Source organism: Cololabis saira, chromosome 6, assembly GCF_033807715.1.
Source record: "Cololabis saira isolate AMF1-May2022 chromosome 6, fColSai1.1, whole genome shotgun sequence".
NCBI lineage: Eukaryota > Metazoa > Chordata > Actinopteri > Beloniformes > Belonidae > Cololabis > Cololabis saira.
In genome coordinates this window covers 21,936,244-21,960,562 of record NC_084592.1, presented here as the reverse complement: position 1 = coordinate 21,960,562, position 24,319 = coordinate 21,936,244, and the positions used below count along the sequence as shown (strand labels likewise).

Sequence of the window (24,319 nt, the reverse complement as noted above, 5' to 3'; positions counted from 1 at the left end):
GTGAACAACTTTCTTTGAACAAAAGAGCTGAATGACTCGAGTCATGACCACCTCATGGATTTACATATGACTTAAAATGCTTATGAGCCTGAAACTCCCCAGTGTTCAGCCGGGACCAATGAAATCTTCTATGAAAGGATAAAGATCTGTGTTGCATTTCTGGTCAAGACAGTTACAAAAGTAAACTGCTGGTTCTGCGGATTGCTGTTTTGGAGCACTCAGGAATGTGTTAATACAAAGAGAGGGAGGATCCACATAGCTGTTTACTTGGAGGAAACAAAAAAATAAACATAGCTTAAAAAAAGGTTTTTGTAAACTTTTTAGTGTTATAAATACCAGGTTCTTCTATTTTATAAAGTCATTTATATTTTGCTATTTTATTGAGCTATTATTAGTTAATTTAGTGTTTTTCAGATGCAATGATTACAAATAACAACAGGTTTAGTGCTTGCAAGTGATGATGGTTATTTGCATGTGGAACAGAGAAGTCCTACTGTATCTGATCACTCAAACGGATTTTAACGCCACTTGTGACCACACACACCAAACCCTGGCCACTTGTGATAAGATTTGTCAGGAGTTTATGTGTTTATGTAAGGTCTGAACCCCAGAGAGGTTTATATGAACAACTGCTCATAAACCTGAACTAACTTACACAACATCTTTAATCCACTCTCAAAAGGTAGAACTGCCGGCTGCTGTGTCAGAGACCGTACTTTGTGTTTCATACTGTACACTTCATTTATCAAATTAGTAATCACAAAGTATATATATATATATATATATATATATATATATATATATATATATATATATATATATATATATATATATATATATATATATATATATATATATATATATATATATATAATTTTTTTTTGTGGCTACTCTTGCTTTTCTTTTTCTTTTTTTGCATTTAATTCTCCTGCTTTATGCACCTTGCCAATGTCATACTCATACCATTGTTTACTTAGCCTCTGTTTGTTTGTCCTCAGCTGTGAGGTCATGCATCCCATTTTGTTGTTCAATGTCTTCTTTTTTGCAGTTGTTTTGCATTTTTCCATTTTCCATAATATGTGCAAAACGTCAACTGTGGTTCATTTTACTTGTGGGTTCATGCGTTGTGTATCTTCTTTGGGTGCACTTTTATCTTGTGTTCTTTCAGCTGTTACGATTAAAGAAACCGTAAGCTTCAGCTGATCCAGAACGCTGCCGTCAGAGTCCTTACAAACACCAGGAAAACTGGACCATATTACACCGGTCATGAAATCACTACACTAGCTTCCAGTGACTCAAAGGATAGAGTTTAAAATCTTACTGCTCGTCTACAAAGTACTGAATGGTCTTGGACCAAAATACATGCTCGATCTGTGAGGTTCATCTGGATCTGGTTTGTTGTGGTTCCCAAGAACCAGAACCAAGCAAGGTGAGGCAGCGTTCAGTTATTCTGCTCCTCACCGGTGGAACAAACTTCCTGTGGACCTGAGGTCTGCTCCAACTGTCAGCTCCTTTAAATCAGGCCTAAAAACATTACTGTTTACTGAAGAGTACTCTCAAATTAAATACTTACCTGCTGTACTCTACTGCCCTTATTTTTTTTTTGTTATTAGATTTTTTATTTGCAAGACAGACAGCTTATACATGTTGCTCTACAATTTGTAAACATATTAAGTCTCATCATCTACGCATAGAAGAAAGAAAAGGGAAAAAAGTTAAAAACAAAGAAAAAACAAAAGAAAAGGGAAGGAAGGGAGAAGGAAAACATACATAAATAAAAGTAACCTAGAATTAAAAAACAGGGCATCCTTGCAAAAGCGCTTATATTCTCCCGACACTGCCCCTACTTTTTAACAACTTGTGCTTTTTATTATTTTACCTCTTTTCTTATCATTTTATTGTTATTTACAGTTTGTGTGTGTGTTTATTGTGTGTTGCTGCTTTTAATGTTGATGTAAAGCACTTTGAATTACCTTGTGTTGAATTGTGCTATACAAACAAACTTGCCTAATAAATGTTGTTGTAAAGGTTGCTTTGGTCAAAATCCATGGCAACTCCTTACCTGCACTTTCTTCCTGTACGACAGTCAGTAAAAAAAAAGAAGCTGAAATAAATCCGTGTTGTACGTGCAGGTTAAGATTAGTTGGTAATATATATCAGCGTTGAGCGAGAAGGCGGGGTTTCAGTGAGAGGTCTGTTGAATTGAAGGAAAACAGCGTCTCCGGGCGGCGCCGGGTTTGAAACCAAACTACTCCTTCCTTTGTTGGTCAGGGCGGAGTCAAGGCTGATTCATGGTCCAGCGTTACACCAACGCAGCGTACGTTGCGCGTCGCCGCGTGCCCCTACGCCGTACCCTACGGCGTCGATTTAACGCGGAACCATAATTCCGGCCCCGAGAGGTGCGACCAGAGGCGGTTACAGCTGCTGGGGTTCGAGACTGCTGAGGTTTTGACCTGCTGCCAACGAGGAAGCTGACTGAAATACAACGGGCAAACACCAGAGCAGTTTTTTTCTTTCTTGCTTTTATAAAATCAACGAACTGGTCCTCATTTTCAGTCCATTTGTGCTTCCTAAGGTGAACAGGTCACCATGTCTTCCATGGACATAGAGAGGCTGAAGATGTCGGGGGCAGGTCGGGCCATGGCTGTGCTGACCAGCGGTGGAGATGCACAAGGTGACCTTAAAACTCTGCATGAAAGGCGTTGTACTGCACTATGAGGCCCTTGGACACGTTTATAGATATTTAAGATATCATTCTGTATAAATGCATGCCTATACGGGGAGGATTTTTCGTGCTGAGAGGTGTGTGGGTTGCAGCTGACTGCACAGTAACAGCTGAATGTTGTGGGTCTTCAGTTTGTGGCCGAAGAAAGGGGGTCAAAGGTCAGGAATGCCCTGCAGACGAATTAGTCATTCGTCTGCAGAGGAGGAATTACTTAAATTCTTTCATGATCTTAAAAAATGCAATTGGATTCATTGCACTGAGTATTTATTATACCATTTCATGGACTTTGCATCTTGGTGTTGTGATTCTTTTAAGTTAAATACAAAACAGCGCAAAGAATTACTAAGAACTACCAAAAAATATCAGAGGAATGTTCACAGAGAGAGAAAGGGGCTATAATCTAAGGGGAGAACTAAATTTTAGAAAACATAAAGTATGAACAACAATGAAAAGCATGTGCATATCAAACTGTGCCGTGACACTGTGGAACAGTTTGGAGCAGGAAATGAAACAAAGTACTAACATAAATCTGTTTAAAAAGAGATACAAAAAATTATTTATAAACAGGTATATGGAAGAGGAAATGGGTTAACGAGGAGTTTGAGAAACAAATAAAATAGGGAAAAAGGTATATTATACTTGCTTAAGATATGTTTAGATATTTATGTGGATATTTATGTAGTATAGGCCTATATTATATGTTGACAGGGATAGTTATAATTATGTAATATATGTTATATATAATTCAATATATTTATTAGGTATGTAGCATATATATATATATTTATAGGGATATTTATGTAGTTTATATAGTGGATATTTATATGGATTTATATAATATTTGTATTTTCTATATGTTGATATAATATTTATGTAATATTTATATTTTCTATATACTTATATGGATAATTATGTAGTAATAGGCATGTTTACATAGTATTTATATAGAATATATTTATATGAATATTGTGTAGATATAGTAATAACAATAATGTAAAGTCATAGTTATAAAGGGGTAGGAACTAGGGAAAAGTGTATACTTCTTCCTACTCCTTTTTTCAAACATATGTGAATATGAAGATGTTACTGTTTATTTTTCTATTTTTATTTTTATTTTTTTATAATAATGTTCGAAATAAAAATTAATTCATTAATTCATTCATTATACTACATACTCTGTAGCCATAGAGACAGTTTGGACTTGTAATAATAATATTACTAATAATAGCAAATATAATGTGCAATTGCAGTGGTTATTATTTATTTATACTTGGTGTAAAAGTCGCCAGTCATCCATCAGTATGTACAGAATCTATAATCGGCCTCACCTCCAACAGCTAAAGTACACAATAATTAATGATTAATTACAATATGAGAACAGTGGTCAAAGTTACTTCCAAGTTACTGAGCTCATTGCATCAAAATCCACAATAATAATATAAGTACATCGAAACTGAAATGTAGCCTGTATTATTGAAGTTAAAAGCTTCAAGATAAACAGTTAATACCAGCGAACCACAGCAGAAGAGTACTAAGAATTATAAAAGCTGACATTTATTTTAGTTTCATCTAGAAACAGGTCGAAGCAGTTCAATTGATTTCTGCAAACTAACCACACTGAAAGAGTTATGTGCAGACAACTATGTAATAATTAGATCTGAGTGCTTCTCCCCCTGCTGCCTCAGTGTGTTCAAGCAAATCCTATCAAGGACTATTGTTCAGTCTTCACAGGGCGGATGACACCTTTGCCCAACAACTGTTAATGGAGTCATATCGCATCACCGTTGGATTTCCACATAAGGAGCCATGATGCAACAGACTGTGTGCAAATCAAGACGTACGATCCAGTGTAATATTTTTGTTCTGCCGTTTTTTTTAACCCAGGGATGAATGCTGCAGTTCGAGCTGTTACCAGAATGGGCATTTATGTGGGAGCCAAAGTCTATCTTATTCATGAGGTAAACCACCTATTATTGTCCCCAATAAACACACACTTAATCAGGTATTATCTTTTTCAGTTCTTGATTACAGTGCAGATTTCAGTGGGGTTTTCTTGGGGGTCACATTTCAGGGATACCAGGGCCTGGTTGATGGAGGAGACAACATCAAATTAGCACACTGGCACAGTGTGACCAACATTATCCAGCTGGTAAGTTAAAACATCGTCACAGGCCATTTTTCAGACATGGAGACATGTTTGTTCGGTGCAGCCGTCACGACTGATTAATCCATTCTGACCAGGAGCCCCAGTGAATGAGGGCACTGTGATAGTCTGCCACACAGTAAAAGTGAAGCAGCCACTTGTAATTCAACCATCATTAATTTGATTAATTACCCCTGAACTCTTTTGTATGACAGGCTTATTATGTCTTAATCATTAATCAATTTGAATTTTGGCTCCCTGCTTCTTATCTATTAATCTTTTCCATCAAAATGTTATGTTTTCCTCCATGTCCTCCCACCTCTGATGAGTTAATAGCGGTGCAGGAGTGGATGATGCAGTATTTAGAGGAGAACTATGAGTGATAAAGTTGTAAAGTCTGCACTAAATGTTGGATTTATTCAACTAATAGTTGAATTGCTTATTTCAAAAGCAAAGGCACACTTTTGTTACTGTATGTTTGCCCCATATCTATGAGTGCTTGAGACAAAAAGGGCATTTTTAACTTTTGTTGTTTCTGTGAAATATATACTGTATATAGATTGATCAGAATGATTTGTGATTCTTAGTTTATGTTTATGATCTATTTGTTTATGATCTACTGGATATATTTCCTGTGGTTGTTGACTTGAACCGTCTTTGCTGTAGGGTGGGACTGTGATTGGTAGCGCCCGCTGCAAGGCCTTCCCAACTCGTGAGGGTAGACTCGCTGCCGCCTACAACCTGGTGAAGAAAGGCATCACCAACCTGTGTGTGTGCGGCGGGGACGGCAGCCTCACTGGAGCCAACATCTTCCGCAGCGAGTGGACCGGTCTGCTGGATGAGCTTGTGAAGAAAGGTACGTGTTCTGCAAATGTTTATCCCTGATTTATCGCAGTGAATGACCATCGGGCCATTGCAGCTGGGATAAAACGTGTCACCTAGGTAGGATACAGGATCAGCCTTATTTCATGCGAACGTTGGTACTATAGATCAGATCAGGGTAGCTAACACATTGTCTTCTTTTAAAGGGAACCCTGCATATTAAGACATGTAGTCCCTAATTAGCCACAATTGTTCTCTTATACTAAAATATGTTGTTAGAAACACATAAAATAATCTAATTGCTTTAAAAATCTACAATGTTTATTACATATTTTGACCTGCGGGAGGCGCCATGTTTTACCTGCGCAATGTATTCTGGGGGCGATGACGTACGACGGTGGCTCTGGGAAGATAAGCCCCATTAGTTTAACTGGGACAGGTATCTAAAACATAGTTGAGCAGCTCTCTCCCGGCCGTGGAGGCTGACGAGGGAGCCCATAAGACGTCTCGGTTCAGGCAAACTGGATCAAAGTTCTGTGATGCACGGGAGATCTGCAAAAATGATCAATGTCGTGCGCATCTTACCAGTGCATTAGGCTCCTGCGTAGACGGCGTAGCCTGCGTAGGCTACGCCGTAGCCTGCGTAGCCGGGGCTCTACAGCCCGCAGCGCACCGCCATCCGCTCTCCGCTCTCCGCTCTCGCTACCGCCGCCGGGATGGAGACGCCGGTGGACAATATGCACGTTTGGATGGGCATAGCCCCCCCCTCTCCCCCCTAAAACCGGACTCGGTGCTGATGACAGACCAGCGGCTGAGGGGACTGGCCCGGGACTTTGACGAAACGGGAGGCGCAGACTTCGCTTCAAATAGGCAAGAACATCTTTATTTAATTTAATGACGCCAGATCTGGCTGGGGTTTTTATTGTAGCATCGGTTATCTGCTAGTTGAAACGTGTGGTCTGTTAGTCTCTGAGTTTATGGTGTTTTTATAGTTCATGCTGTATGGGGCTGCACTTTTTTTTTATTTTATTTTACTTTTTTGTAGGTGCGCCGTCACCTTAATGTTCAGCTGTGTTTTCATCTGTGTTTCTGGTGCGCCGTCATCTGTTTAGCTGTGTTTTGATCTGTTTCTGGGTGTCAGAACAGTGGACGGGGGCCAGCAGGTGCCACCGTGTGACGTACTACCCAGAATGTAAAAAACAATGGCGACCTACATGTTAAATTATATTTTCAAATTTTATAAAAACGAAGACATCAACAAGGTTTTTTATATCACATTGTTATAATTGATACCAACATTTATCTTTTAAGACCTACATGTCTTAATATGCAGGGTTCCTTTTAAGTCACTTTTAAAAACTCACTATTTTAGACTTGTGTTTAACTGATTGTATTATTTGTCTGTTTTTATTATCTCTCAATTGTGTCTTAATCAGAATCAGAATCAGAATCATCTTTATTGGCCAGGTTCGAACATTGTCCAACAAGGAATTTGACTCCGGTAATTTCGCTCTTTAGGCAGTAAATAAACAAAAAAATAAACAAATGTGGTATTTGTTGACATATATACAATAAACATTTAAGGTGCAGCAGTTTGAGGTAGAGAAAGAAAGACAGCTCTAAATAAAATAACCTATATACAATTATACAAAACAAGTTATACAAAAAATTATACAAAAAATACAAAAAGTGTATACAAAAAGTTTAACTGATTGTATTATTTGTCTAGTTTTATTATCTCTCAATTGTGTCTTAATATTGTACTAATTGTTTGTTTCCTGTTTTTAATTGCATGTTAAGCACTTTGTAACTTGTTTTTGAAAAGTGCTTTATAAATAAAGGTATTATTATTATTATTATTATTATAGTTCACTGTTAAAAGATAGTGTTGTACGTGTACTTTCTTCAGGAAGGATCACAGACGAGGTGGCAAAGCAGCACAGCCACCTGAACATTGTCGGGCTCGTGGGCTCCATAGACAATGACTTCTGCGGCACGGACATGACCATCGGAGCCGACTCTGCGCTGCATCGCATCATGGAGATAATAGATGCCATCATGACAACTGCGCAGAGGTCAGACACTGTGATCCTGAACACTGACAGCAGTCAAGAAGCTGCAGACAGATCCATAAATGATCGGTGCACACAACTGTCAAGTGTGTACCTTTTCAAGCACACAATATTGGTATTTATAAATGAAGATTGCAGAGAGAATAAGCATACGTTACCTCACATATTTTTTAAGATAATGTGTACACAGATAAGATGATTTTTAATTTACTTCAATTCAATTTTATTTATATAGCATCTTTAACAATACAACTTGACTCTAGGCGTTTTCCAGAGACCCAGAACATGACCCCAGAGATATTATTACATAAACAACGGCAAGTAAAAACTCCCCTAGCGGGAGAAAAACGTTAAGCCAAACAGTGGCAAGAAAAAACTGCCCTTTAAGAGGGAATGAACCTTGAGCAGGACCTGGCTCATAGGAGAGGGCTCTCCTGCCAAAGGCCAGCCATGAGCCGGAAAAGGGAGATAGGAAAGAGAGGATTCAAACTAAATCTGCTATATAACATAAAGATATTGCAAACTCTTAAACATGTACCACGAAAGTACAGGCATGGAAATGTTTTATAGCATCTATATTGTTAGTCTATACATTTGAACAGTTGATGGATTGATATATAGAATAATAATCACTAATCATTTAAAAAAAAGGAAATTATTCAATTTTTTCAGAATTCATATCAGTTTCCAGGAAACTGAAATTAATATTTTGAATTGTTGCTGCCAGAAAATATGCAGTTTGTCACTTTGGGATTAGAAAAATGCTTCTTGTTTGCATTTTTTTTTCTTCAGTTAAAGTCATAAATATTGCAACACACGAACAAAGTCTCAGCTGAATATCACTCTTGTTATGTACTTTCACCTGTGTACTGTTAAAGGAATGCAGGGTTTTACTCATAGCCTAGTTCTTGAATTCAAGCTTACTAAATCTTGCCCAAACTTGCCCTCTTGGATTTCACCATGTTCTTTGTATTCTCATGTGATTGCTGGACAGGTATGATGGCTTACTTCACAGCAACTGTTTTATATCCTTTACAGCCACCAGCGCACTTTTGTTCTTGAAGTTATGGGCCGACACTGTGGGTGAGTAACCCCTTTGACTTTGATTCCTATACCATATACACTTCTGCCGAATAAGATAGATGACTGAGCTTGTTATTCTCTGTTATTACTCCAGTTACCTGGCCTTGGTGTCGGCGTTGGCATCTGGAGCAGACTGGGTCTTTATACCAGAATGTCCTCCACCCGAGGGCTGGGAGGACAACATGTGTGCTCGTCTGGAGGGGGTAGGGCCTGACACACAGTTTACATCATTTATCCCTGTCCCACGTATGACACGTAGACAGAATCTTTGCCTCCCTTTAATCAGCGCTGAGAAGCAGGATTGTGCTGATGGACTCAATAATATATATTCATGTTTCATTTTAGAGCCGGAATAAGGGATCAAGACTCAATATTATCATCGTGGCAGAGGGAGCCATTGATTCCAATGGAAAGCCAATCTCCTCAACCTACATTAAAGATGTGAGTTACAAGATTTAAGGATGTGTTTCACTAACCCTGACGTTATGTTGCTGATGTTTAATACGACCAGTCAAGTCCTATTTTTCAGTGTTCAAATGTTTAATGAATGAATGTTTTTCATACCACATAGGAACTACAGTATGTGCCGATTTTGCCTAAATGTAGTATGTAGTATGCAAGATGCAAGGAGTTGTGGAGTATGCAGGATGTTGTGCTTCCAGGAATATTTTCACCGTCCAACTGACCACTATATCCCACACTGCAATGTGCCACTCCAGCAGTCATGCGAATAGCTTCCAGTTAAAAGCACAATCCCCTTTGCAGTGGCGTACTACTGTAGATGCTAATGACCACTGTCGGACCAGTATGCAGTGCATGAACGTAGTTTTGATTCTATGCACTATACTGACTATGCAGTTTCAAAAACAGATCATTATTACCATAGCTGTCCCACTTTATTGATAATGTAACATAAGGAGATATCAAATATTGCTTTATTGATTATCTGTTCCACCATATTAAGATACTTAACTAAGATACAGGACTGTCTCAGAAAATTTGAATATTGTGATAAAGTTCTTTATTTTCTGTAATGCAATTAAAAAAACAAAAATGTCATACATTCTGGATTCATTACAAATCAACTGAAATATTGCAAGCCTTTTATTATTTTAATATTGCTGATTATGGTTTACAGTTTAAGATTAAGATTCCCAGAATATTCTAATTTTTTGAGATAGGATATTTGAGTTTTCTTAAGCTGTAAGCCATGATCAGCAATATTAAAATAATAAAAGGCTTGCAATATTTCAGTTGATTTGTAATGAATCCAGAATGTATGACATTTTTGTTTTTGTAATTGCATTACAGAAAATCACAATATTCTAATTTTCTGAGACAGCCCTGTATGTTGTAGTTGCGTGCCGTGACTTCTGTATTAAAAGTATTGACATTCCCTTCCTCAAACCTATCCGTGACTGATATACTTCCACATGTGTTTGAAGCTGGTGGTGAAGAGGCTGGGCTTGGACACCAGAGTGACGGTGCTTGGTCACGTCCAGCGAGGAGGGACTCCCTCAGCATTTGACAGAATACTGGTGAGAAGTTAATTATTAATATAATTATAATTAATATTAACACCTGTAACAGCTGATGATATTTGTTAATGCTCTATTTTCACAAGTATTTCAAAAGATGTTGGTAGTATTTACTGTAAAAATGTAAAAAAAATGCCTCACATAATTATGTAGACGTTCCTGTTAAACAGAAACATGCTGTTTGGCAGGTGTCCTTAAAACCCTTTAAATAAGACCTCCCCCTCTTGTTTTTAACTATGGATATAAGTCGGTGAGCAAAATTGAGTGTGTTTCTGTCACAGTTCTGCATGTTTTGGAAATAATTCCAGGAGAACTCTCACTATGTTGTGTTAATTTCAATAATAAAACGCATATCCTAAAACAGCACCTGTATATATAATATGATCCTTCTGTGTTTGCAATAGACAGCTTTCTACTCATTCTTCAAAAACTTGGTTGAATTTGAATGTGTGCAGATTCTTGATTTTCCAGGTTAGGGTGATCTTAGACATTTAAATAGAAAGTAATGTGACGTATTTGGTAGTTGAAGATAGCTTCTTCGCTTCTAACTAATTGAGAGTGAGTCTCTGGTATTTAACCTCTTGTGGGGTCATTGGCTTGGGTCTCTTGAGGTCAAATTGTCCCTTAGCCTCCAGCTGTCATGTTGGTATTTTGGGCCACATGACTAAAGATGTAAGTGGGCCTGATATTTCTCCTCAGGCAGTTTCCACCTCTTGCACTTTAAGTCATGTTGCTCCAACACCATCCACGATGACCAGTTGAGTAAACAACCCACATGAAACTTCAAATTTCAACAACACTCATAGTTACTTGGTTCGTCAAGGACGTGCACATGACTTCCAAAACTATCAAGATGCCAGTTACTGGTTAGTCCTGAGGACTTTCAATCTAAAGGTTTAGGCTGCATGTTTGTCATATTCACATAATCAGAGGAGTAACGGGAATAGATATTCTCCAGTAAACATCAAGAGTTCATCAAATGTATGTTAAGTGAATTTGTGTTTTCAGAGCTCTAAATTGGGTATGGAGGCCGTCATTGCCCTGATGGAGGCCTCTCCTGACACCCCAGCCTGCGTCATTGGCCTGTCAGGCAACCACGTCGTCCGTCTGCCTCTAATGGAGTGTGTGGAGCTGGTGAGTGTCTTTCCCTTCCACTGCTATTGGTTTTATTGAACAGACCACATCAAAAGTGTAGAGGGCTGTGGACTGACTTTTAAACACCATTCCTTGCAGACTAAGATGGTGCAGATGGCCATGAATGAGAAAAGATTTGATGAAGCTGTTCAATTGCGTGGAGGGTAAGAGAAACCATTCATTTTAATTTGATCTTGCAAGCAGTTGAATTACAGTGCAACTAATAAAACAAATCAAACTAAAATGACTTCTACAGGAGTTTTCAGAATAACTGGAACATCTACAAGCTTCTTTCCATCCAGAAGCCTGCCCAGACCCAGGTATGACCATCACGCACCTGCTCACATATACAGTTTGCACAAAGATGAGTAAAACAGTCACAGAATTGAACTCAAAATGTGCCTGCTTCCTTCCAGAGCAACTTCTCTGTGGCTATTCTGAATGTGGGCGCTCCGGCTGGAGGGATGAACGCCGCAGTGCGGTCGGCTGTGAGGGTGGCGGTCGCTCATGGACACAAGGTCTACGCTGTTCATGACGGCTTCCTGGGGCTCGCTAATGGAGACGTAAGGCTGTATATTTATCACACAGAAAGATATTTTAGAAATCAAGTTGTCAGAAACTGAAAAAAAAACTGCTTGTCTGTCTGCAGATCTTTGAGATGAAATGGCACGATGTGGCCGGCTGGACGGGGCAGGGGGGCTCGCTGCTGGGGACCAAAAGGTTCATGGTTTTTATTTTATGTACACAAATTAGTCTTTATAAGATTTCAATAGTTGCAAGGCACACATTTAAGAAGAGGCTAAAATCAATGGAGCAAATGCTAGAGTTTGGAAAAATGATAGGATATTCACATTATTAAATGTCTTTTTAACAAGACAGAAAGAAAACACCTCCTTTGTCAGTTTAAGATTTTATGCATCAGGATATGATTAAAAAAAATACACTAGTATGACTGAATTAGGCAAATAAAACTTCGGTAACACAAATTACACAATATTATTAGAAAATGCAAAAAGTAGAAATAGTTTTTGAAAAAAAAAACACACACACATCATTAGCCAGTAGTTTGTAGAACCACCTTTATGAGCAACTTGGTTGAATTCTAGTACACTCTTACAATCAATGTTTCAGACTTGCCGGTTTTTGCTGATCCATAGCTCTCTTAATATCCCACCACAGCATCTTATTGCTGCATCTTGGTTATTTTCTTTGCCAGCTACCCTGCTGTAAATTTGCAGGTGTGTTCGGGACCTTGTTGCATTAACCAGTTTTGGCCAAGATTTATGTTTCTATGTGATGAAATCATCGTCTTCTCTAAAATATGTTGCAGAGAAATGCATTGACTGCAAGGTACCCAGGGTCCAAGTTGAATCGGTAAATGTAAGCTATCCAGGTTTTTGTAGGATCTTCATTGAACCTGTATGAAGGCTTGTGACTTGTGGTCAAACATGTCCTCGTTTATTTTATCTGTTCTAAGAACATTGCTGAAAATATTTATAAGTTTGTTCAGATCCAACTTTGCAAAGCTACTTTTTAAAACTCTATCATGTTATTTTTATAAACAAAAGGCTTTCTCATGTCAATCCCTTTAATTAAATTATGATTTATCTAATGGTAGCAACATAGATTAAAGGCTAAATGGGTTTTTTCAAATCTGAGCTATAGATCTTTTTTTCCTCATTGTTTCTGTGAGCATTGTATTGTCCGACTTTTCAGAAAATCTACGATGTTCATTTCCAGGAAGATGGTGAATTTTGATTAATATATTCCACTTTAGAATAGAATAGAATAGAATATCCTTTATTTTCTCCCTCAGTGGGTAAACTTATTTGTTGACAGCAGTACACACATATAGGGGAGGGGTAAAAAGACTGAAAAGTCAGAAATAAAAAATATATAAAAAATACAAAAGATACGTATATAATTTAGAATAATTTCTTACTGTAAAATGATGAAGTCTAAACTAGGAATAGAAATGGTTTTAGGACCAACCCCAGAACGAAGGACAGCAATTATTTCTCCAAGATCATTGCTGAAATCTGTCCTCCTTGGCATTGTGTTAAAACACACCTTAAATGTTCAGACCAGAAATTCCCAAACCTCTCCTTTCATAGAAGTGGTCACACAAGTAATCAAATTAATCAGCAGATTTGTTGAGAAGCGCCTGGCACCTGCTTACCCTCATTATATCTATGAAAGCACGTGTAGGTTGTCACACATTACTTCTGAAATTTGGCTTATGTTTTGACACATGTATCATTTTATGTGTTCTGTTCAACCAAACCAATTTTCAGACCTGGTTAAGACCATAAGACTTTTTTCTTATATCCTGGTGCATCTAACATTTGAACTAAAGAACGATGTGCTTTCTTTTCATGACTGTACATCAGCCATCGCGTAAAGTTGATTGAGTGTGTCATGGTGATTTTTAACTTCTCTTTCACCTCTTCAGAACCCTTCCCAATAAAAACATCGAGAAGATTGTTGAGAACCTTGGCAAGTTCAGTATTTCGGCTCTCCTTGTAGTCGGAGGGTTTGAGGTATATTCCAACACAACTCATACTATTTAATACACTGTATGTTTAAATTTATAGCGACTTTGAGTCTACTGCTGTCATTTTCAAAGGGATATGAAGGTTTGCTGCAGCTGTATGAAGCTCGGGGTCAATATGAGGAGCTCTGCATCCCCATGTGTATCATCCCAGCTACCATCAGCAACAACGTTCCTGGAACTGATTTCAGCCTCGGAGCCGACACGGCTGTCAACGCTGCCATGGCGGTAATTCTAAGCTCAGGTTTAAGGGCCATTTTCACAATTTAAAGCAATTTTTAACAGTTTTGATGTTTCAGAAAACAATAAAATATCACATCTACAACCCAAAATTCAAAAAATTTGCAAGTGCGTAGAAAGTGCAAGATAAAAGGCAGTGATTCATCTATTTATAGTCATTTCATTGCAGAGAGTATGTTATACAAAAAAAGTGGGAAAATGTATGTCAAGTTTTCACAACTTTTCAATGGTACCATTACTTCTCACAACATTTGAGACATTTTCATTAAGGACACCACGCAATGAAAGATTTCGTCCAATTTTATTATTTTGTCCAATTTTTCCTGCTAAAAAGTCAGAAGATGTGCAGATTTATGAAGCTTTTATTGTCATTTTAGCTTTTTAAATTCCCCACATATCTCTGTTGGGAATTAGTGAGGACTCCAGGCAGAAGTTTAGGCCAACTCTTGTACAGAATCGACCAGACAAGAGGTCAGCTCTGGAAAAAGTTCACATAAGGATTCGTTTTGAGCACTATAAAAAAGTTTCATGGGTTAGTTATGTAACTTGTGTGCTGCTTTAAAAACATTTCCCCCTTCCCATGCAGTTATATTATGCTGATTAATGGTGGTTCTTAATCCAGAATCGATAGGGAGCGGAGATCAAGGGTGTGTAGTTTAGACTTGCAACGTTGTCTTTTACATCCTAAAATTCCATTGTATTAATTTAGCAGACACTTAATCCAGAGGGAGTTACAAAGGAGGTTTGAGGGAGAGTGCAGGATTCAGTATCTTATCCCAGAACACTTTGATGTGTTAATTGTCCAATGTCGTGAAACAAGTTCTTGAATCATTTAATGAAATTCTAGACTTTGTAGGAGGAAATCTGTAAGTGTTTTCCATTTTCTTTCTTTGAAAAACATTGTCATGCTTTTTTAACACAGGATATCCACTGTGGCTCCCTTTTGTAGATACAGATTTTGTACTTCTTTGCAATCACTTGTCTGAAATAGCATAATTTAACATAGATACTGCCTCAAAATCACCAACTTTCCAATTTAAAAACAAAAAACAAATGTTGCAGCTCTGTATTTACTGTTAACAGGGAGAATGAGATAAGATAAAATTTAAACTTCCTATAAAAAATTTTCAAAAAACTCAAAGTTTTCTGTTTAAGCTTTGACAGTGCTTTTTGTTCATTTTAATACATTTTAAAACCATTCCTGTATGAAATCCATTTGTCTTCATATTGGGTATTTGCCCCTTTTCCCTCTTAAAAAAACTGACCATTCAGTCAGTACAGTTACATGACATTAAAAAATGAGTCATTACATTAGGTCAACTGATATTCTAGTTTTTAAAGGGATAAATATCTCAGTCTGACACGTTGAACGAGCCTGACCTCACAGTCAGACTAACAGACCCAGAAAATGTAGTTGAATTTACATGAATCCCCACATGTAAACGTTGAACAGCATTGGAGCTGGCTTGGGTCCCCTACTCATGCTGTGACCTGCAATTAGTGGAAGAAGCCAGGAGATAGCCATACAGAGAAGAAGATAAAGATGAAAATGTGTAGAGCGTAGAAAATGTGAGGGGCTTTTAATTTGTTTAATTCACCCTTCACCATTTTTTTGTTGCCACTAGCTGAACCAAAGATTTATCTTTTGTTTTGGTGTGTGATGTAATATATCAACCTGAAAAGCCCAGTGCTTACAAACTCAGAATGGGCAGGAACTCGTTTGGTCGGTAAATTGATTGCCTCCATGTGCGTGTTTATTAGGACAAAGAACAGAGTCCAGTTTAATGGCATAGTGGAGCTGTAGCCGCAGATCGACTTATTTTAGAGCATTTGTTAGAGGGGTGTCAACAAAAGGTCTTTTGTGGATTGTTGGGTGGGATCTTTCTGAGTTGGTCCTGCCTCCCACTCATGCCGCCAGAGGAATTTGAAGACTGTCATTTTTTTTGCATCCTTCCTCAGCAAATCTTGTGGTGCTTACTGCTGTTCTCCTGGGAGATGGTGCTACTGTAGAGCTTTGCCATGTAGGTGGGACTGATCTGTAAAAAGGGTTTAGTTTAAGCAGTTTCCAAGTGTCAAAGTAGTGCCTATGTGATACCAGGATGCAGGTTGTCCCAGCATAAGACTGCTTTGTAACAAGCCGCTTTCATACGACATCATTTTAGGGACAGATTTACCAGTTATCACTGGTTGGCCATTGGCTTTTAATTACTGTCTTTGAGTATCGTGTTACTCCTAATTCCAGTAAGTCATTCAGTGTAAACCCCACTACAACCACAATCTCCAATTTGATTGTTCTCTAGGGCTGTGACAAGATCAAACAGTCTGCCTCTGGGACCAAAAGACGAGTGTTTGTGGTGGAGACGATGGGTGGATACTGTGGCTATCTGGCAACCTCCACTGGTATAGCCGTGGGTGCTGATGCTGCGTACATATATGAAGAGCCATTCAACATCCATGATCTCAAGGTGAGACAAAAACGGGGGGAAAAAGCCAATAACTATTGATTCTTTTATTTCTAAATGTACTCATTTTTAATGTATCCTGTTGACAGACCAATGTGGAGCATTTGGCTGAAAAGATGAAGAAAGACATCCAGCGAGGTCTTGTGTTGAGGTACGCTAATGTGTCTGCATATCTTTCATAAACAGTTCATCCATTGTTTTGGATTTATTTATTTTCTTTTACTTGTTGTTAAGAGTTAGTTTAATCTCTCTAATTCCTCCAGAAGCAGTAAATGCATCACTGACTGCAAGCACACACTAGCTGTGAGTGTTGTCCAGAATCTCTGGGTCAGTCCTGGAGGTCTGGGTTCTGATGTAAACAATACATATTTCAACATTTCTTGTTGGAAGTTAACATGAAGTGTTAGAATCAAAGGGTAATTTTTGCTTCACATTGCAACATACACACAGCTCAAAGATCTATTGCATTTACAGTCCAGTACATTTTACAGCAGTCCACATTTTTTGGTGTTGCAAGCATTTTTACGATATTTCTTTAGAGACTGGCTCAGGATAAAAACCAAAAAGAAAAAAGACTTTAAATGGGTGTACTTGTGTCGTAGTCAGTAGAGATGCACTTACATGAATCCCCTCTACATTGCAAATAAAATATTAATGTACAGTACAGTACAGCTTCTTGCAAGGCAAGGCAAGCAATTGGTATAGCACATTTCAGCAACAAGGCAATTAAAGATGCTTTTAGCCTTTGTCTCTTTTATGTCACATCCATTAAACTACAAACATAAAAGAGCCAAAAGCTTTTTGGGATTAACATCTGGATGTGTTGTATTATAATGCTGCACAGGGCACTGAATGTGACTTGGTACTCATTAGACTGCATGTTGTGGTGTTTTGCTGCCCACTGGAGAGTGTGTCAGAATCTTTGTAACATGATTTTGCTTTTATGTCTTTTTGCAAGTTATGTGTGGAAGTAAGAGCTAGTCCCAAATCATCTTCATGAATTCCCAAGTAATTTTCTTCATGTCTGAAACCATGTTTTGATGCTACATTTGAATTGTCACTACTAACAACTGTCATCTTGTGATCACCAAAGTTACAGCTTAGTGTTCAGAGTGAATAAAGCTTATAAAGTTGTTCTTTTACAAGAGGTTTTGGGCGGTATATTAATAAATGCACAGTGGTGGACAGTAACGGAGTAAATTTACATGAGTACTGTACTTAAGTACATATCCAGAGGATTTGTACTTTACTTGAGTATTAGATTTCTTTGGTACTTATTACTCTTATTTGAATACATTTCCAAGACAAATATTTTTACTTTTACTCGAGTAAATTTCTAGGAAGGCTGAAAAGTACTCGTTACTTTCAGGTCTGCTCTTTTTTCTTCTTCCCTAAAATCCTATTGGACACAAGCTGTTTTTGTCAAAGGAGGAGACCTATCACACGCTCTCCACTGGGATGTACGTAAAGCGGAAATACATCAAGCCTCCCCCTAAGGGGAATCCAGACTTAGTTGGATGGTGCAGGTTCATTTGGTTTCAGTTCATGATTGTTAATAAACTCTGCATCATCTGCTGTCCTCTTATGATCCCATTCATTTGATTTGTTTTTGGTGTTTCTGCAGGTTTTATATAACATTGTGGTTCTAAAAGCAGCACATCAGTGCAGCTGGTTTCAAAGAGTTAATTCTCAGAAACAAGAGTTAAAAGATCCTTAGATTAATTTAGAAAAAATATAGTAATTTACTGATGTGGAAAATAAGAAATGTACTCTTACTCTTACTTTTACTTAAAGTAAATTTAAAAGCATTTACTTTTGGATACTTAAGTACCTTTAAAAGCAAGTACTTTTCTACTCTTACTCGAGTAATATTTTGACTGAGCTACTTTTACTTGTAACGGAGTAAATTTTGACCAGTAGTATTTGTACTCTTACTCAAGTACTGGGGTCGAGTACTCTGTCCACCTCTGTAAATGCAGTATCTAAGCCGGTCATATTTTACCTGCTGAGCATGAAAACACAAATCATGTTGGATCAGTGTCTTAAGCTTGCAGGTGTTTGATCACTAAAGAATTAGGAAAAACATTGGGGCCCTCTACTTCACCATAATGATACGTGTTGATTCTGAAATCACCAGTGGTATATAAAAGAAAAAAAAAAACTTAATTGGATTGGCTATGAAAATGAAAGTTGCTGGATATATTCAAGCCTAATTCAGCTTGGCAACAGAAGTTCATGTTGACTCTCTTCTCCAACAGGAATGAAAAATGCCATGAAAACTACACAACAGATTTCATCCATAGACTATATTCAGCAGAGGGGAAGGGTGTCTTCGACTGCAGGGTCAACGTACTGGGACACCTCCAGCAGGTAACTGAGACGGACTAACTCCCATTAAGCAGCTTTATAATATTAGGTCAATATTTACAAAGAGTATGTGTATCTGTTTTTTTTTTATATTTTATTTTTATTTAGTTTTTCAACAAAAACAAAACATAAGACAGACAGGGTCATCACAGGTGTATAGAAATGCATGTTGTTAAAACAAGATTGAATGGGTCCGGGTTACATTTTTATCAAAATGTACTGGGTCTTTAGTGTCCATGTGTGCAGGTTGGGGTGCTAGAGGATTTTAGATCCTTTACTCTTTTCTTGTAGATCCTAAGCGTTCCGTAGGAAGATGGAAGATGTCTCCCATTCTTACATAACTCAAAAGTCCATTCTTTTTGTGCAGAGGGGAAATACAAAAACAATGGCATATTTCTTCTACCAAACACATATACAGAAAATCATTTTAGGTTCAAATAGGACTTCCATTTTTCCCAGTATTTTTCACCTTTCTTGGTAGCATGTCTCAAAGAAAAAGTCAATCGTTCCATATTGTAGATGTCATTAACTATTTCAATCGATTCAAGGATTGTAGGAGATTCTTTACTCAGCCATTTCCTGGTTATTGCTTTTTTACTAGCTACTAACAGTATTTGTATAAGGTATCTGTCCTGTTTATTCAGTCCAGTCGGTACATTTCCTAAATATATAGCACTAAAATTGAAGATAAGTTCTGAGCTGATTATAAATCTGATCTCTTTCACTATGTCTATCCAATAGGAAGATATGTTTGGACATTCCCAAAAAATGTGAAAATGACCAGCTGACATGTTACCGCACATTCTCCAGCACTGACCTTGTTCAGGGTTGTTACTTTGCGCTTTTTTAATACTTGGGGTTATAAAAAACCTTAAAATGTTTTTCCAGGTGTATTCCCTCCATAAGTCAGAGCTTGATGTTGTTATGTGTATCTGTTTTGTAGGGAGGGGCACCTTCTCCCTTTGACAGAAATTTCGGCACCAAGTTGGGTGTGAAGGCGATCCAATGGATTTCAGAGAAGCTGACGGAAAGTTTCAGACAAGGTGGCGTTACTGTACAGTCGCAGTTAACAGGAACCAACAATGAAACACAAGAGCTGTGCTTATGACTGATATTTCCCAGCAGGACGGGTGTTTTCCAACTCACCAGATACTGCATGTGTGCTCGGCATCAACAGGAAGGTTGTCTCGTTCATCCCCGTCACTGAGCTGAAGGCTGTGACTGACTTTGAGTAAGCAGAGCAGAAATATAATTCAGCTGTTTTCATTGAAAATCCTACAGCCTGAGAATGAAAAAAATATCTTCTGTTTTTCAGGCACCGGATGCCCATCGTTCAGTGGTGGTTTAATTTGAGGCCAATGCTGAAAATGTTGGCCAAGTACCAAACCAGCTTCTGTGAATACATCCCAGGAGAGATTGAGCATGTGACCCGACGCTCCATCAGCATCGACGCAGGATACTAGGCTTTCTCTAACAAGAGTGCTGTATGCACTTTTTTTTTAACCCTCATCTTGTCCATCCTTTATTTCTATGATTACATAAGGAGATATTGTCTCATTTAACTATGAGTGTGGTCTTTCAGTGCTTTCCCTCAAAGTATCAATCTGGGACATTCCAGTTATTATTCCTGAACAGCCGTATATTTACAACACACAGCCTCTTCAATCTGAAAGACCATGCTCTCGAGTAAAAAACAGAAAATATCCCTTTGATAAAATGCTTTATAAACAACACTGGCATGGGAGTTAAAGTAGGTTAAATTATGTCAACGTCCAATAGAAGTATTCCTTTATTGATTTAAATATTTAATACAGAGAACACGTTTATTACTTGTGCCAATGGGGCACTAGATACTCGTACACTCAAACTGCTGCTATAAACAGACAACCAGGTGTGCCGTACAACAAAAGTAAAAAGAAAAGAATTTACTAAAAAGAACAGTGAATGTATGTAGTGTTTGCCTTCAAAATCCCATACAGCTGAGCCAGAAACAAGATAACTTGGAGCCTTTGTTAAAAAAAACTGTTTCTGCTCATCTTTCAGTATTGTAACTAAAAAATGAGTACTAATTCAAGTTTTTTTTGTGTACCACTGTGACTGTGTGATTTAAGGGACCAGTTGGATGTTCATTTCCTTTTTTGTTATAATGGAACAAGGCTTTTACCACTAACTGAACTGAGCAACTCAAACTATCAATGCTGTTTATTATGCTGCAAAACATTTAAAAGTATACAATTACTTCACTCAAAAGAGGGAAATTTGCAAAGAAATATGTGCTCATCTTGGTGCTTTAAAGTTGATATAAATGCTCTATTTGTATCCTCAATAAATGTTATGAACGATAAAACTGTTATAAATAGGTTTTTGTGACTAATTAAAATAGGTCTTCATATTAAACATCCATAAGAACCTATTTGACAGAAATGAATATCATCCTAAACAATTGTGGTTACCCATCAAATAACCAAACTGGAGGAACTTACACGAATAAAATGATAAACAGATTTCTTTTTTTCTAATAAGTATTAGAAGTTAAATGAAAATGGAAGATCATCCTTGGTGTTTTCCTTGCCGCCTGAATGAGGGCTTTTAGCAGTGAAAGGAAAACTGAAGTCTTCATTGGGCTCTGTCTGGCCAAACAAGAATTCAGGGCCTGTAAAACATGCGCATACACGTGATCAGAAACCGATAACTCACATGACAAATGGAGATCCTGATTACTTACAGCTTGAAGGCTTCTCTGTGGCTTTCTGGAAAGAGAGGAGTGAGTTTTAATTTTGTGCAGTTATAGAATCAAATGAAATAAAGCTTTAAAAGATGCAATACCTTCTCATGGAAAAGAGAGCTGGCAAAAGCAAAAGATGAATCCTACAAAGAAAACAAAGATTTTTTTACAATGTAAGAAAGAGGGACTGCTATCAGATGACTCATTCCTTTCGCTAGCTCCTTACCTCTTCTTGTGATGAATTCGCATCAAATCCAAATCCAGTGAAGCCTGGTGTGCTCACATTTGAGTTCAAAGAGAATAGGAAAGCTGGAGATTTAGTACCAGGGGTCCCTTGGTAAGGGGAGCTTGAGGGGCTAAAGCTGGTGATCATGTAGAAAATAATCCTCTCAGAAGTTGTCATCACAGTGATTTTAAAATGTTAAAGAACTCAGATAAACCCACACCTGAATGAGAATGTTGGGGTCGATGGCACAGCTATTGTTTTTCCTGCTACAGAGTGAGGATTAGACTCTTGAGACAATGGCTGAGAGAAAGTAGTGCCTCTCTGATTGTCCTCTTCAGCTGCAGCTTCCTCTTCATGTTGAGCTGCTCCCCCCTGCATCTCATCCTCTACAACATCCTCTATAACTGACACAATGGGCTGCTGCTCCTGTGAAAAAAAAGTTTATCCCAAAGCAATGGCACACCAGTATCTTTTATAAGATATTTATTTTGTAAGTGCAATTTGTTTCACTACTAACTGCTAAGATTAACATTATAGTGAATACCCTTTCAAGCTTGCATAAGATAACCAATAGTACTTCAGACTAGTAAATACTGTATGCATAAATATATAATTAGTGGCATATGTTTGTAAACAAAAACCATGCCATCTGGTGGAGACTTCTTACGACGGAGTATTAGGGCCAAACTAAGACAAAAAAAATTGGAAATTACGAGAATAAAGTCATGATATAATGAGAATAAAGTCGTAATATTATGAGAATAAAGTCGTAATATTATGAGAATAAAGTCGTAATATTACGAGAATAAAGTCGTAAAATTCCGAGAATAAAGTCGTAAAATTCCGAGAATAAAGTTGTGACATTACGAGAATAAAGTCGTAATGAATAAAGTGGTAATTTATGAGAATAAAGTCATAATATTATGAAAATAAAGTGGTAATTTATGAGAACTCTAACAGGAAGAACAGTCTTCTCCCTGTGTTAAAATGAAGAATATTGAGCATCTTGTGAAGTTATATTTATATATTTATAATATATTACAACTTTATTCTCGTAATATTACGACTTTATTGTCGTAATATTATGACTTTATTCTCATAATTTTACGACTTTATTCTCATTACATTATGACTTTATTCTCGTAATTTCCTTTTTTTGTTTTTTTGTTTGGCCCTAATACTCCGTCGTAACTTCTAAACTAGTGCTTGTGGAATACTTTTAGGCATATGGCGGAAAGGAAATCCCAGCAAACTCAGGCTGGCCTCTGCTCCGGACTGACCTACAACTCCCGGTAAACTCAAATTAGTCCAGGTTTACCTGGACCGACCTCATGAGGTGTCAGGTCAGTCTAGATATAGTAAACAAGAAAATAAAACCTGGTCCTCTGGTGAAGTTTCCTGGTTTTGCTCCTCCCCCATGTTCACCTCATCTGGTTGGCTTTGCTCTGAAGAAATACATAGATTTGACAAGACATCACCGACCAAAAGGAGAAGAAGAAATCTAGAACTCAAAAAGAAAAACAGAATCTGCAAAATAAGCAAACATTTGTTCTGTTTACCATTCAAGTGTGAAAAGGACCACAGCTCTTTATTTGAGTTTTCATGAGAAGTATCATAGGTGGGTGAATCGTGGACCTTGTTTAGATCTTCAATCTCTTCAGCATTTACATCTACAGAGGTTTTAGGATCATTCTGCAAGATCAAATTCAACGTCGTTAAAATAGCTTGACAGGAGCTCAACTTTTATATTTTATAAGTGTTAGAAGTGTATCTCAGTACAGTTGTCTGTGTGAGATGAAGGGAGGAGATCTCAATAGACAAATTACTGTCCTCATTTGCCTGACGTTCTGATTGTTTCTCTTGCTCAGTTATGGGTGGGTGGACAAACACTCTGAAGAAAAAATAGATTCAGTGACAAAAAGAAAATCCTTGCGGAAAAATGCAATTTTTTGTTAGAGTTGTAAGATTCACCTCTCTGGTAGCTTCTCAGGGGAAGAAGTATTCACTGCTGGACCTGGACAAACAGAAATTTAATTTGTTAGATAAAAAGCTGAAAAATGTTCAGCTTTACAAGAGCAGAGAGAAATGGAATAAAGACTTACTAGTGAGATGATCGAGCTCCACTTGTTTCACTGTTATCTGATCATCACAGGCCCTGATTCTATTCTCAATTTCTTCTTTATCCGCCTGCAGCATTAGGAGCTTTTGAGCAAGACGATTTTGTAAGTAAC

General features: G+C 37.7%; 2 protein-coding genes across 3 annotated transcripts; one reads left to right on the top strand and one right to left on the bottom strand.

Annotated features, from left to right (window-relative positions):
• The first annotated feature begins 2,406 nt into the window (after positions 1-2,406).
• Positions 2,407-21,484, top strand: pfkla (phosphofructokinase, liver a). Of its 2 annotated transcripts, none has more exons than XM_061723665.1 (22): positions 2,407-2,674; positions 4,610-4,683; positions 4,797-4,874; positions 5,535-5,724; positions 7,600-7,765; positions 8,801-8,845; positions 8,940-9,048; positions 9,191-9,286; positions 10,291-10,383; positions 11,392-11,517; positions 11,617-11,681; positions 11,774-11,837; positions 11,934-12,080; positions 12,167-12,237; positions 13,970-14,057; positions 14,144-14,296; positions 16,609-16,773; positions 16,860-16,921; positions 19,029-19,140; positions 20,081-20,180; positions 20,260-20,368; positions 20,453-21,484. In XM_061723665.1, exons 1-22 carry the CDS (start codon positions 2,590-2,592, stop codon positions 20,598-20,600), a joined length of 2,346 nt encoding a protein of 781 aa, XP_061579649.1. In that variant the 5' UTR covers positions 2,407-2,589; the 3' UTR covers positions 20,601-21,484. The 2 variants fall into 2 exon arrangements, with proteins under 2 accessions (XP_061579649.1, XP_061579650.1); XM_061723666.1 differs by having other exon boundaries at positions 2,408-2,674; positions 20,263-20,368.
• LOC133446008 (protein SIX6OS1) lies at positions 21,113-22,673 on the bottom strand. The gene is made up of 5 exons (XM_061723667.1): positions 22,309-22,673; positions 22,089-22,224; positions 21,964-22,005; positions 21,863-21,887; positions 21,113-21,790 (listed from the first exon to the last, which is right to left on the bottom strand). Exons 1-5 carry the CDS (start codon positions 22,464-22,466, stop codon positions 21,663-21,665), a joined length of 489 nt encoding a protein of 162 aa, XP_061579651.1. The 5' UTR covers positions 22,467-22,673; the 3' UTR covers positions 21,113-21,662.
• Positions 22,674-24,319: the final 1,646 nt, after the last annotated feature.

Excerpts from the sequence above, each read along its gene's own strand:
- LOC133446008 (XM_061723667.1), bottom strand. The coding sequence starts at position 22,466 with ATGCAGGGGGGAGCAGCTCAACATGAAGAGGAAGCTGCAGCTGAAGAG. Across the intron at positions 22,006-22,088 it reads CGAATTCATCACAAGAAGAG|GATTCATCTTTTGCTTTTGC; the intron begins GTAAGGAGCTAG and ends TTTTCTTTGTAG. Across the intron at positions 21,791-21,862 it reads CACAGAGAAGCCTTCAAGCT|GCCCTGAATTCTTGTTTGGC; the intron begins GTAAGTAATCAG and ends CATGTTTTACAG.
- pfkla (XM_061723665.1), top strand. The coding sequence starts at position 2,590 with ATGTCTTCCATGGACATAGAGAGGCTGAAGATGTCGGGGGCAGGTCGG. Across the intron at positions 11,518-11,616 it reads TAATGGAGTGTGTGGAGCTG|ACTAAGATGGTGCAGATGGC; the intron begins GTGAGTGTCTTT and ends CATTCCTTGCAG. Across the intron at positions 14,297-16,608 it reads CTGTCAACGCTGCCATGGCG|GGCTGTGACAAGATCAAACA; the intron begins GTAATTCTAAGC and ends ATTGTTCTCTAG.